The sequence below is a fragment of the Salvelinus alpinus genome, chromosome 30, assembly GCF_045679555.1.
Source record: "Salvelinus alpinus chromosome 30, SLU_Salpinus.1, whole genome shotgun sequence".
NCBI classification, from domain to species: Eukaryota; Metazoa; Chordata; class Actinopteri; order Salmoniformes; family Salmonidae; genus Salvelinus; species Salvelinus alpinus.
The window spans coordinates 25124741-25139651 of NC_092115.1; the positions used below are offsets into that span (position 1 = coordinate 25124741).

Sequence of the window (14911 nt, forward strand, 5' to 3'; positions counted from 1 at the left end):
GAGGGTGGTTTTAACATTCCAGATTTGGAATTCAACTCATCAACTCGCCACCCAAGGCTTTTACTTGCAACATATTGTTAAATTCACTAAAGAGGAACAATGGGTACATATTGATGAAGCACATGTGCAAGAGTGCAATAGTATGGTCTCTATTAATAAATCCATGTGGTGAGTCCAGATAAACGTTTAGTTATTTGGTTTAATTCCACCCATCAGTCTTTTCTATTCTTCCTTTAGAATTATAGCATGTTTCACATAAACAATGTTCATCCACTAGGAGTAGTGGTAGAGTCCAGAGTCTTGATAGTCAACACTCCAAACACAAGAAACAGTATGGTGCCTCAATAGTCAATGTATACAATCTATCACAGTGATATAGCTTCAGACTGATAACACTCAATGAAAATAATAAAGAGCAGTGGACTGATTTTTCCAATCAACAGCATTAAATACTCAAAAAGAAACAGTAGTTTCAAAACCACATACAGTATTCAACAATATTCAAGAAGGCATAACAAAGTATTTCTCACACTCAGTAACCCTCAATAACCAGTACCCAAATAGTTTGACACTAGTTGGGGAAATATTCAAACTGTCATCCAACCCATTACCTTGTATATAATCAACCATTGATTATTAGATAACCTGAAAGTAAGTCACAATTAAAATTGTCAATAAAATAAAGTAGTTGATTTTGTGTCAACTCAGCGACTCAAGCGCTAAACTGTCTTCAAAGACAATGCCCTTTCAGCTCCCTTCATGGATCTCTTTTCTCCCATGAGAGAATAATGTTCTTTCTCTTACAGTCACTGTGAAATCACAAGTCTGCTTCTCTCATCAGTAACCAAACGAAATATCTTCAGCTAGAATTAGTTAGTAATCTGCTTCTATAGTCAGAGCTTGCGATATGCTCCTACTCATGAGTTTCCAGAATTGCTGTATTTGCATTAACTGCACGGTCTGCTACTGTGGCTAATCGTTATTCTTGCCAACTCACACCGGCACTGTCCGTTCACACTGCTACTATCTCGTTCTATGAATGAAGTTAAGTCTAAATCCAATAGTGACAGTTTTTACTTCCCTTTGCTGTAGTTCAATGTCCGCTTTCCTCGAGCTACAACTTCCCGCACTATTCAGTGTCCCGATCCTCGACTTTGCTGGTCCCGATCCCGTGCTGCTGCTAAGTCACCTCTCGGTAACTGAAGACTCTTGCCATTCTTAGCTCCATCCTTTGAAAACAAACACGTGAAAATATTCTGGGGATGAGCATGTGTAAGGGATAGTTGATTGGTTAAGATCATTGCCTATTCACTGACCCAGTCAATCAGTAAACAGAACCAAGACATTCTAAGGAAGGTCAAATAAACCTCCTTGTTATTGAGAAGAGGCGGTACTAACAATCACGTTCTGCGTGATACGGGGGAGATGTAAAGAAATGCTGAATAGAGTGCCTGAATAAAAAGCCTACAGAACAAAGACAAAACAAAAATAACTTCACAGAACAGTTACTTGCCCGACTTGCCTGAAATTAGTGGAGTCTACTGGAGAACGGAAGAGAGACTTTATGTGTAATACTATTCTCATTCCTTGGTGCTACAAGTGGAGCGATAGACCACCAACGTTTTACTGGGGCACAGAAGATTGGCTAGGTTGCTAATGGCAGAACATTAACAATTTCTTAGTTAAGAACACTATAACAACATGGAAGAAAATGAACCAGATTCTACAAGAACCAATATCCCTCCTTAAAAACACAACCCTATGGAACAATCCTTGCATAGCTTTTCAGAATTCAGATTGATTGGCTAAATTACAGTTCATGAAAATATACCCTTAATCCAGTATAAACTAATGTACACTGAGTGTACAAAACACTCTTTCCACGACATAGACTGCTATAATCCCTCATTGATGTCACTTATTAAATCCACTTCAATCAGTGTAGATGAAGGGGATGAGGCAGGTTAAATAATGATTTTTAAGCCTTTAGACAACTGAGACATGGGTTGTGTATATGTGCCATTCAGAGGGTTAATTGGTAAGACAAAAACATGTAATTGCCTTTGAACGGGGTATGGTAGTAGGTTCCAGGCGCACCAGTTTGCGTCAAGAACTGCAATGCTTCAGTTGCAGTTTCCCGTGTGTATCAAGAATGGTCCACCACCCAAAGGACAGCCAGCCAACTTGACACAACTGTGGGAAGCATTAGAGTCAACATGGGCCAGCATCCCTGTGGAACTCAATATTAGGAGGGTGTTCTTAATGTTTTGTACACTCAGGTTTTTGAATTTATTATACAAGGGACAAAATTCTACAGCACAACGGCAGAGTCATGTTTTAAGTGTAAAACTAACAATGACTCAATAATTCATACCTTCCGGGAGTGCTATAAAGTCTAAAAGTTATGGGCAGAGTTAGAAAGCTGGCTGTTAGAAGTTTTACAATGTAAGTTTGCTTTTTATATGGCTATCTGCATATTTCAAGACATGGAATATGCGGGTGCGATGAGATACAAAAATAATATTAACTTATATTGAAGAAGCTAGTACTCAAATACTGAAAGTCAAATTAGACTCCAACGTTAAGAGAATGGAAGAATCAAATTATTTCTTATTTAAATATATATTTTATCCAGCTACAGACAGAAACAACATAACACCATTTGAAGTCATATGGGGTCTTACAAGTATTAGAAACAACATTGGGTGTGGATACGGTGGGAATATGGGTTTTAGCACGTGTGATGTCATTAATGTTTGTGGACGTTAAGTTGTTTTAGGTTTTTGTCTATGTTTTTTTGTTTTTGTAAAAAATACATTTAAAAAAAGCAAAAAAGTGAAATAAGATATTACAAAGAAAAGGTACCACCACAGTGACAAAGCCAGTTGTTATTTTTAAGTGGCAAAAATGTGCCTCTTCTCTATTTCAAGTCCCTAACGTGTAGGGTTGTAAAGGGAAGGTATATTACTGGAAACATTCAAAGTTTACCAGTAAACTACAACAATTGTATCTTTCAAGGATATTATGTAATCTGTCACAATACATCTAGTGGCCCTTTTGGCTACTTCAGATTATCACAAGTGTCTGTAATCATCTCTGGCCCTCTATCACATGTAAAATGTATGAAATAATTATACTGAGCAAAAATATTAACGCAACATATAAAGTGTTGGTCCCATGTTTCATGAGCTGAAATAATAATTCCCTGAAATCTTCCATACGCGCAAAAAGCTTATTTCTCTCAAATGTTTTGCACAAATTTGTTTACATCCCTGTTGGTGAGCAATTCTCCTTTGCCAAGATAATCCATCCACCTGACATGTGTAGCATATAAAGAAGCTGATTAAACAGCATGATCATTACACGGGTGCACCTTATGCTCGGGACAATAAAAGGCCACTCTAAAATGTGCAGTTTTGTCACACAACACAATACCACAGATGTCTCAAGTTTTGAGAGAGCGTGCAATTGGCATGCTGACTGCAGGAATGTTCACCAGAATTATTGCCAGAGAATTTAATGTTAGTTTCTCTACCATAAGCCGCCTCCAATGTCGTTTTAGATAATTTGGCAGAACGTCCAACCAGCCTCACAGCTGCAGACCACGTGTAACCATGCCAGCCCAGGACATCCGCATCCGGCTTCTTCACCTGCGGGAGCGTCTGAGACTAAACACCCAGACAGCTGATGAAACTGAGGAGTATTTCTATCTGTAATAAAACCCTTTTGTGGGGAAAAACTCATGGTGATTGGCTGGGCCTGGCTCCCCAGTGGGTGGTATGTGTGCTATGTGGGTGGGTCTATGCCCTCCCAGGCCCACCAATGGCTGCATCCCTGCCCAGTCATGTAACATCCATAAATTAGGGCCTAATGAATGTATTTCAATTGAGTGATTTCCTTAAATGAACTAACTTTAACTCAGTAAAATCGTTGAAATTGTTGCGTTTGTATTTTTGTTCAGTATAAATAATATGATAAAAAAAATGTAATGACAAAGCTGTAAAACATTATGCTAATTATAAAACATCCGTCCAGTGACTACATTGGTGTTTAATATGAGGGTTTCAGCATGAAATATCCTTTATATTTTTTTTACACACTTTTTCTCATTTTACTATGTCAGTATCTATTTGTTGTCAATGTTTTGATGTCAAACTGGTGACAGTTGTGAACACAGTTAATAATTTGGAAGAGTTGCAGAGTCAATTTAAAGTAATGCCATTGTTGATTAGATGCTTTTTCATTAATTAGGCTGTTTTCTCTTGGACCATATGGTCAGTCTACTAGAAACTGATGGACAATATGGACACAAATATAATAATACTATATATATATCATACTTTAAAAAAAAGTTATTCAAGTATAAATGACCAACGTTACGATAGATTGCCATAGATTTTCTGTTAATTACCAAAATGACTGAAGATTCCAGTAACTTTGGTAAATTATTGGTAACTTTGCAACCCTACTCACGTGTACACGCCTCTTTGATGGCCTCACAGGCGCAATCCCACTTCTAACATACATGTAGCTAATTCAGGGGGAGCCCCAAACGGGACTCGAACCCAGGTCCAGCGACTGTCAAGCCAACACCTTAACTGCTTCACCAGCAGGTCCAAACCTCCTGACAAATTCGCTAGGTGTTGTGTTAAGGTTGCTACAATAACTTTTTATTGTCACATTCTCTTATGTAAGCCTTTATAAAAAACTTCTAAACTGGCAGTGGACATGCTCAAATCTTAATGTACCTTGACCGTACCCCTTTTTTGAGAGTGCATGCTGTTTATGTATGCCTATGAAATCCAATCTCCATATTTTCTCAATAGTATCTAACCAAGCATTTCTTAAGATACTGGTGATGTTACAGCAATAATAGTGCTGTTGAGGAAAACAATGTCCTCGTAGAATACCAGGGGCATATCATCAATAACAACTCAACACCACCAAAAAAAGCCACATTGCTCGAAGTGGATGTGTGTGTGACTGTGTGTGTGCAGAGTGAAGTGTGTGTGTGTGGTGTGTGTGTGTGACTGTGTGTGTGCAGAGCGAAGTGTGTGTGACTGTGTGTGTGCAGAGTGAAGTGTGTGTGTGTGTGACTGTGTGTGTGCAGAGCGAAGTGTGTGTGTGTGCAGAGCACTGACTGTGTGTGCAGCATGTTCCAATTATCTTCCCATTAGTGGAGTTCAGATCCACTCCTACTATGTCCACTTTACACATATTAATGAGTCATTCCCTAACACTAACGAGTGGATTGGGGTAGGGCACGAAGTGAGAAATATGAGGAGGGAGGGGGAGCATACCTGGGATGAGGGCTTGCTGTGCTGTGTATCACAAATGGCACCTTAGTCTCTGTGTAGTGCACTATTTGTTTTACCAGACCCCTATGGAGTAGTGAACTATATAAGGTAATAGGGTGCCATTGTAGACACAGCCTGTATGTTAGTCAGTGGATTCAGGCTTAACAGGTTACATGCTAGAATGATACAGATTGGTATCTAACTTACCTTGCCTTGTCGATGACTCAGAGGTCATATGGAGTATTATCTCATGATATGAGAGAGTTGTGGTAGCGTTCACTCTGGGGTCCAGAGAAGACAAAGGAATGGTTTGTTGTTGCAGACAGATCATTAGAATGATAAGACCCGAGAGGTATACTACAAAGCAGTATCAATGAGTTAGCCAGCTAACTTTGATAAACAACCAAAAATAACTACTATAAGATTTTCTGGTTCATTAAAAAAGGTAAACATAGATATATTTTTGGTTGAATCAATTAGACGATGCCCATTTCAAGTTATTTCAAAATATTTAGGCAAGTTAGCTGACTCATTGATCCTGCTTTGCATTATACCCCTCCAAGTGTATTGTTGTTGTTGTGGCTCTAGATGGGCATTGCAGGTTCATAATTGCTTTTCATGGTTGTATCCCAAATGGCACCGTATTCCCTATACAGTGCACTACTTTTGACCAGAGCCCATAGGGAGTGCCATTTGGGATGCAGCCCGTGTCTTTTTATTTTTAGTGTCTTAGGTGTTATCATTTCAAAGCTGTGGATACTGTTTTCATTAGAGGCAACATCATGCTTCACCTTGCTGCAAATGTTTATTTATCCATACACAGTTTGCTTTTAGTGTTTAGTAGTTATTAGGATCCCCAATTAAAACACAACAAATAAAATCACGTATCACATATAATACAATACATAATACAATGCAAAATACCTGTGTCTCTTCATAGTCCCCGTCATGCCGTAAGTTATATATTTTTTTGTATTTTACCCCCTTTTTCATGATATCCTTGATCTTGTCTCAATCCTGCAAATCCCCAAAAGGCTCGGGAGAGGTGAAGGTCATATCATGCGAAACATGACCCGCCAAACCGTGCGTCTTAACACCCGCCCGCTTAACCCTGAAGCCAGCCGCAACAATGTGTCGGAGGAAACACCGTCCAACTGACGACCGGAAGTCAGCCTGCAGAAGCCCAGCCCACCACAAGGAGTCACTAGAGCGTGATGAGCCAAGTAAAGCCCCCCGTGGCCAAACCCTTCCCTTACTACACTGAGCCAATTGTGTGCCGCCCTATGGGACTCCCGGTCACAGCCGGTTGTGACACAGCCTGGGGTCAAACCCGGGTCTGTAGTTTTTTTTAATTTAACCTTTATTTAAGTAGGCAAGTCAGTTAAGAACACATTCTTATTTACAATGACTGCCTACCCTGGCCAAACCCTAACCCGGACGACGCTGGGCCAATTGTGCGCCGCTCTATGGGACTCCCAATCACGGCCGGTTGTGATACAGCCTGGAGTTGAACCAGGGTCTGGAATGACACGTCTAGCACTGAGATGCAGTGCCTTAGACCTCTGCACCACTCGGGAGCCACGCAGTGCCTTAGACCGCTGCGCCACTCGGGAGCCACGCAGTGCCTTAGACCGCTGCTCCACTCGGGAGCCATGCAGTGCCTTAGACCGCTGCACCACTCGGGAGCCATGCAGTGCCTTAGACCGCTGCGCCACTCGGGGAGGCCTCTGTAAGGTGTTCTTTTATATGTTTCTTGAATCTGGTTTTATTGCCATCCTGAGTTACCTGGGGTAGCAGAGAGTTCCATGTAGTCAATACTGTGTGTTTCCCAGCCTCCGTTCTGGACCTGGGGACTGTGAAGAGACCTCTGGTTGCATGCTTTCCCCTCAGGAGGAGGAAAATATTTGGCATGGGCCCTCAGATACTCAAAAAGTTCTACAGCTGCACCATTGAGAGCATCTTGACTGGCTGCATCACCGCTTGGTATGGTATTTAGTAATTATTTGGATCCCCAATTAGCTGCTGCCGAGGCAGCGGCTACTCTTCCTGGGCTCCAAACAGGAATCAAAACACAACAAAGACTCACAAGACACTTCAGAGGGTAGTGCATACGGCCCAGTACATCACTGGAACCGAGTTCCCTGGCATCCAGGACCTCTATACCAGACAGTGTCAGAGGAAGGCCTTAAAAATTGTCAGACTCCAGCCATAGACTGTTCTCTCTGCTACCATACGGCAAGCGGTACCGATGCACCAAGTCTGGAACCAACAGGACCCTGAACAGTTTCTACCCCCAAGCCATAAGACTGCTAAATAATAACCAAATAGCTCCGTGGACTGTCTGCATTGACTCTCTTTGCATTAACTCTTTTAACTCATCACATATGATGCTGCTACTGTTATCTATCGTGTTTCCAAGTCACTTTACCCCTATCTATAATATGTACATATTTACGTCAATTATCTCGTACCCCTGCACATCGACTTGGTACAGGTACTCTGTGTATATAGCCAAGTTATCGTTACTCTTTGTGTATTTATTCCATGTGTTAATATTTTCTACATTTTTCTCTCTGCATTGTTGGAAAAGGACCCGTAAGTAAGCATTTCACTGTTAATCTACACCTGTTGTTTACGAAGCATGTGACAAATAACATTTGATTCGATTTGATGTTTTGTGTGGTACCGATGATTGTCCGAACTGTGTTCCAACTGCTTGAACTGACAGTTTGGTACCTTCAACACATCAACACCTTGCACAAAGACCAATAGCGATGCGGTCCATCTCTCCTCAACTTTGAGCCAGGAGAGATTGACATGCATGTTATTGACATTCACCTTCAGTGAACATCTAAGTGCAATACATGCTGCTCTGTTCTGGACCAACTGCAATTTGCCTATGTCCTTATTTTCCGCACCTGGCCACACAACTGGGCAGTAATCCAGGTATGACAAAACAAGGAACTGGAGGACCTGTCTGGTTGACTGAGATGGCAAGAAAGCAGAGAAATGCCTCATCATGGACAGAACTCTTCCCATTTTAGCAGCCATTGAGTCTTTATGTTTTGATCATGACAGCTTGCTATCTAGGGTTACATCCAGCAGTTTAGTCTACTCAACTTTCTCAATCGCCACAATATTTAATTAAACATCTATATGAGGTTTAGGGTTGATTGAGTGATTTGTCCCCCAATTTTTTTTAGATACACTACATGGCCAAAAGTAGGTGGACATCCCTTCAAATGAGTGGATTCAGGTATTTCAGCCACACCCGTTGCTGACAGGTGTACAAAATCGAGCACACAGCCATGCAATGGCCATAGACAAACATTGGCGTTAGAATGGCCTGTACTGAAGAGCTCAGTGACTTTCAATGTGGCACCGTCATAGGATGCCACCTTTCCAACAAGTCAGTTCGTCAAAATGTTGCCCTGCTAGAGATGCACCGGTCAACTGTAAGTGCTGTTATTGTGAAGTGGAAATGTCTAGGAGCAACAACAGCTCAGCCGCAAAGTGGTAGGCCACAAAAGCTCACAGAATGGGACCGCCGAGTGCAGAAGCACGTAGCGCATAAAAATTGTCTGTCCTCGGTTGCAACACTCACTACCGAGTTCCAAACTGCCTCTGTAAGCAACATCAGCACAAGAACTGGTCTTCGGGAGCTTCATGAAAAGTGTTTCTGTGGCCGAGTAGTTGATCACCATGCGCAATGCCAAATGTCGGCTGGAGTGGTGTAAAGCTCGCCGCCATTGGACTCTAGAGCAGTGGAAACGCTTTCAATGGAGTGATAAATCACGCTTCACCATCTGGCAGTCCGACTGACGAATTTGTGTTTGGCTGATGACAGGAGAACGCTACCGGCTAGGCCCCTTAGTTCCAGTGAAGGGAAATCTTAACGCAACAGCATATAATGACATTCTAGACAATTCTGTGCTTCCAACTTTGTGGCAACAGTTTGGGGAAGGCCCTTTCCTGTTTCAGCATGACAATGCCCCCGTGCACAAAGCGAGGTCTATACAGAAATGGTTTGTTGAGATCGGTGTGGAAAAACTTGACTGGCCTGCACAGAACCCTGACCTCAACCCCATCGAATACCTTTGGGATGAATTGGAATGCCGAATGCGGGCCTAATCGCCCAACATCAGTGCCAGACCTCACTAATGCTCTTGTGGCTGAATGGAATCAAGTCCCCGCAGCAATGTTCCAACATCAAGTGAAAATCATTCCAAGAAAAGTGGAGGCTGTTATAGCAGCAAACCAACTCCATATTAATGTCCATGATTTTGGAATGAGATGTTCAACAAGCAGGTGTCCCCATACTTTTGGCCATGTAGTGTATTTAGCATCAGCCTATTGCTAGTTACCCATTCTAAAACTGACTGGAGCTCTATGTTAAGGGTGTTAGTTATGTATTTTACTGTCGAAGTGTATACAGTTGAGTTGTCAGCATACATAGACACACAGGGTTTATTGAAGGTCAGTGGAAGGTCATTAATAAAAACAGCAAACAATAATGGCCCAAGCCGGCTGCCATGCGGTACACCACACTCAACCGAATTTGCATTAGAGAGGCTTCCATTAAAGATAACCCTCTGTGTTCTATTAGATAGGTAACTCTCAATCTATGATTAGGCAGAGGATATAAATCCATAAAACCTACAGTTGAAGTCGGAAGTTTACATACACCTTAGCCAAATACATTTAAACTCAGTTTTTCACAATTCCTGACATTTAATCCTAGTACAAATTCCCTGTATTAGGTCAGTTAGGATCACCACTTTATTTTAAGAATGTGAAATGTCAGAATAATAGTAGAGAATGATTTATTTCAGCTTTTATTTCTTTCATCACAATCCCAGTGAGTCAGAAGTTTACACACACTCAATTAGTATTTGGTAGCATTGCCTTTAAATTGTTTAACTTGGGTCAAACATTTCGGGTAGCCTTCCACAAGCTTCCCACAATAAGTTGGGTGAATTTTGGCCCATTCCTACTGACAAAGCTGGTGTAACTGAGTCAGGTTTGTAGGCCTCTGTGCTCCCACATGCTTTTTCAGTTCTGCCCACAAATTTCTTAGGATCGAGGTCAGGGCTTTTTTGTTGGACACTCCAATACCTTGACTTTGTTGTCCTTAAGCCATTTTGCCACAACTTAGGAAGTATGCTTGAGGTCATTGTCCATTTGGAAGACCCATTTGCGACCAAGCTTTAACTTCCTGACTGATGTCTTGAGATGTTGCTTCAATATATCCAAATAATTTTCCATCCTCATAATGCCATCTATTTTGTGAAGTGCACCAGTCCCTCCTGCAGCAAAGCACCCCCACAACATGATGCTGCCACCTCCGTGCTTCACAGTTGGGATGGTGTTCTTCGGCTTGCAAGCCTCCCCCTTTTCCCTCCAAACATAACTATGGTCATTATGGTCAAACAGTTCTATTTTTGTTTCATCAGACCAGAGGACATTTCTCCAAAAAGTACGACCTTTGTCCCCATGTTCAGTTGCAAACTGTAGTCTGGCTTTTTATGGCGGTTTTGGAGCAGTGGCTTCTTCCTTGCTGAGCGACCTTTCAGGTTTTGTCGATATAGGACTCGTTTTACTGTGGATATAGATACTTTTGTACCTGTTTCCTCCAGCATCTTCACAAGGTCCTTTGATGTTGTTCTGGGATTGATTTGCACTTTTCGCACCAAAGTATGTTCATCTCTAGGAGACAGAACGCATCTCCTTCCTGAGCGGTATGACGGCTGCGTGGTTCCAATGTGTTTATACTTCCATACTATTGTTTGTACAGATGAACATGGTACCTTCAGGCGTTTGGAAATTGCTCCCAAGGATGAACCAGACTTGTGGAGGTCTACAATCTTTTTTCTGAGGTCTTGGCTGATTTATTTTCATTTTCCCATGATGTCAAGCAAAGAGGCACTGAGTTTGAAGGTAGGCCTTGAAATACATCTACAGGTACACTTCCAATTGACTCAAATTATGTCAATTAGCCTATCAGAAGCTTCTAAAGCCATGACATTTCCTGGAATTTTCAAGCTGTTTAAAGGCACAGTCAATGTATGTAAACATCTGACCACCTGGAATTGTGATACAGTGAATTATAAGTGAAATAATCTGTCTGTAAACAATTGTTGGAAAAATTACTTGTGTCATGTACAAAGTAGATGTCCTAACCGACTTGCTAAAACTATAGTTTGTTAAATAACAAGACATTTTTGAAGTGGTTGAAAAACGAGTTTTCATGACTCCAACCTAAGTGTATGTAAACTTCTGACTTCAACTGTATGTGTTTTTAGCAATATGTTATAATCAATGATATCAAATGCCGCACAAAACAGCTTCCACAATCATCAGTCATTTGTGTCAGCATGTTGAGTGCCCTTCCCTATAAGCATGTTGAAAGTTTGTTGTTACTTTGTTTTCTGTAAAATAACATTGTATTTAGTCGAACAGAATTTCTTCTAAAAGATGGCTAAGGACCAGTAACATGCTGATTGGTCGGCTGTTTGGCTGCTTTGATGTTGACCATGTATTCCCCCTTTCTCTCTGCAGTGGGCCGCCTCCTGATCGAGTTCGCCTCCCAGATGACAATGGAACGGGTGCAGAAGGAGAACCCAAACGTGACGGAGGGGGGCAAGTACACCCCACCGGACTGCCGTGCCAAACAGAAGGTGGCTATCATTATCCCATTCAGACACAGAGAAAACCACCTCAAGTACTGGTTGCACTACCTGCACCCCATCCTACGACGGCAGAAGATCGACTACGCCATCTATATCATCACCCAGGTCAGTGGAAAGCAGGTCTTCAGGAAAAACTGCCATTAGTCTGGCTGCTTTTACGTAGTATGGGGCCTTATACACTTGTTATACCATATAGCATGTCATTAAAGACTGACTCAGGATCAGCTGCCTCTAACCTGGACCTACCTTTTACCACAAATTGCTATTAGCCAAACAAGGAACTGAGTCCTGGAACAGTTAAAGGGACTTGATGTTAATAATGGAAGACCTCTGGCTACTGACTCTGTAACCAAAGGTAGACAGATCTTTGAATTACTACTATGTACAAATATGAGATGAATTTGGCCTATAAGCCAATGCATTCTGCTTTTCCATACTTTATTGAGTGACATATTTATTCCCAAAGAGCTACACGAGGGTGCAAAGGACCATCTTATTAGGACTAAGCATGATGATTCAACTAGTTCTAATGGCCCAACCCTTCCATGCCCACCCATGTTCACCATGGGAGAATGGAAGTGTCCACGACAAGTCTCCACCACGTAGGGGGAGAATGCTGGGTAATGAGCTCTGATGTCTTCCGTCAGTCAGTCCTGTGGGTGCAGCGCGAAGTCCTAATCACTCCCTCCGTGGAACAGGCAGTTTTGCTCCGCCTGCTCAGCTCAACTTAGCCCAATGTGTCTCTTGTTGTATGTCCCATTCTATCATATCTTCTCCAGGACTGCCCTGGCCGTCGTTATTATCCATGTCAGAGACTTTGCCTTCTCTATCATTAATGCAGCGCTGGTTTTTATTCTGCAATGGGAACTAGGAAGCGGACAACTGTGTGTGGTGTGTATGTGCGTGCGTGCATGTGTGTGTTTGTGTGTGCGCACGTGTGTGTGCAATGCTTCTGTTTCCTCCTTTGATTTCCATCTGGTATATTCTCACTGAATATCTACTGTAGTAAAAGTTTGGATGATGAGCAGAACAGGGTTCTAGACCTGTAAATAAGAGTGTCCTGCCCTGCCTATTGGGCTTTGGACTAAATTTGAGGCATATCTTATCTGGCCTTATAAATGGAATTGCATATCACCATTTGAACTGTCAGATGCTTGAAGCACATAATATTATCCAAGAAGCATATTTATATGAAATATAACATCAGTTCCACGTAGAGTTAATTTCCATTAGAAACGATGACAGAGGATTGACTCACCAAGACACCAAATGGCAGCCGCAGGGAATAGCCTTGATTTGTATACATTTTTTTCTGTTAATTACATTAATTTGTTGGTAGTTGCATCTAATGGTTGTGCCTTGTTATATACAGCCTATAACTGCAATACATGTCCCTCCAAATGAGTGTTTGGTGATATATCTGACTTTGGTCTTTGTGCAACACCATTACATTAGCATTGTAACTAGGGCTGTTACGGTGACCGTATTACCGCCACACTGGCGGTCACGAGTCATTGACCGCAGCCAAATTCCATGTGACCGTTGAGTCACGGTAACTAGGCTTCTCCAAAACTGCGCTCCCATGCCACTGATGGTCACTAGTAGCCTACCAAACTTGCTAACGACCAGTCGCTAATGGTCGGTACTCAGCGCTTTATTGTCCCTCTAATCACTCTGATGTCAATGGAAATGCAATCAAAAACCAAATCAAACACCTCATGAGAGCCCTGGCATTCAGAGTTTGAGTGGAATAGAATCACCTGTAGCATAGGGAGAGCCAGCTCCTCTTAGCTGGTTGATGCATGGAATGAAAGTGTTCCTATACCATCATTAAGTTTGCAGACGACACAACAGTGGTAGGCCTGATCACCGACAACGACGAGACAGCCTATAGGGAGGAGGTCAGAGGCCTGGCCAGGTGGTGCCAGAATAACAACCTATCCCTCAACGTATCCAAGACTAAGGAGATGATTGTGGACTACAGGAAAAGGAGGACCGAGCACGCCCCCATTCTCATCGAAGGGGCTGTAGTGGAGCAGATTGAGAGCTTCAAGTTCCTTGGTGTCCACATCAACAACAAACTAGACTGGTCCAAACACACCAAGACAGTCGTGAAGAGGGCACGACAAAGCCTATTCCCCCTCAGGAAACTAAAAAGATTTGGCATGGGTCCTGAGATCCTTAAACGGTTCTACAGCTGCAACATAGAGAGCATCCTGACTGGTTGCATCACTGCCTGGTACGGCAATTGCTCGGCCTCTGACCGCAAGGCACTACAGAGGGTAGTGCGTACGGCCCAGTACATCACTGGGGCTAAGCTGCCTGCCATCCAGGACCTCTACACCAGGCGTTGTAAGAGGAAGGCCCTATAAATTGTCAAATACCCCATCCACCCCATTCATAGACTGTTCTCTCTACTACCGCATGGCAAGCGGTACCGAAGTGCCAAGTCTAGGACAAAAAGGCTTCAACAGTTTTTACCCCCAAGCCACAAGACTCCTGAACAGGTAATCAAATGGCTAACCAGACTATTTGCATTGTGTGCCCCCCCCAACCCCCCTTTTTACGCTGCTGCTAGTATGATTATCATATATGCATAGTCACTTCAACTATACATTCATGTACATACTACCTCAATTGGGCCGACCAACCAGTGCTCCCGCACATTGACTAACTGGGCTATCTGCATTGTGTCCCACCCACCACCCGCCAACCCCCTATTTTACGCTACTGCTACTCTGTTCATCATATATGCATAGTCACTTTAACCATATCTACATGTACATACTACCTCAATCAGCCTGACTAACCGGTGTCTGTATGTAGCCTCACTACTTTTATAGCCTCACTACTGTATATAGCCTGTCTTTATTGCTGTTTTATTTCTTTACCTACCTATTGTTCACCTAATACCTTTTTTGCACT

At 42.3% G+C, this 14911-nt stretch overlaps 1 protein-coding gene across 2 annotated transcripts in view; it reads left to right on the top strand.

The window, feature by feature from the left end:
• The window catches only part of LOC139559719 (beta-1,4-galactosyltransferase 2-like), a 158338-nt gene that overhangs the window by 83953 nt on the left and 59474 nt on the right, over nucleotides 1-14911 (top strand). For both annotated transcript variants that reach the window (XM_071375965.1, XM_071375964.1), the window contains exon 4: nucleotides 11856-12091. In XM_071375965.1, coding sequence (XP_071232066.1) covers nucleotides 11856-12091 — 236 coding nt within the window. The remainder of the gene's footprint in view (nucleotides 1-11855; nucleotides 12092-14911) is intronic.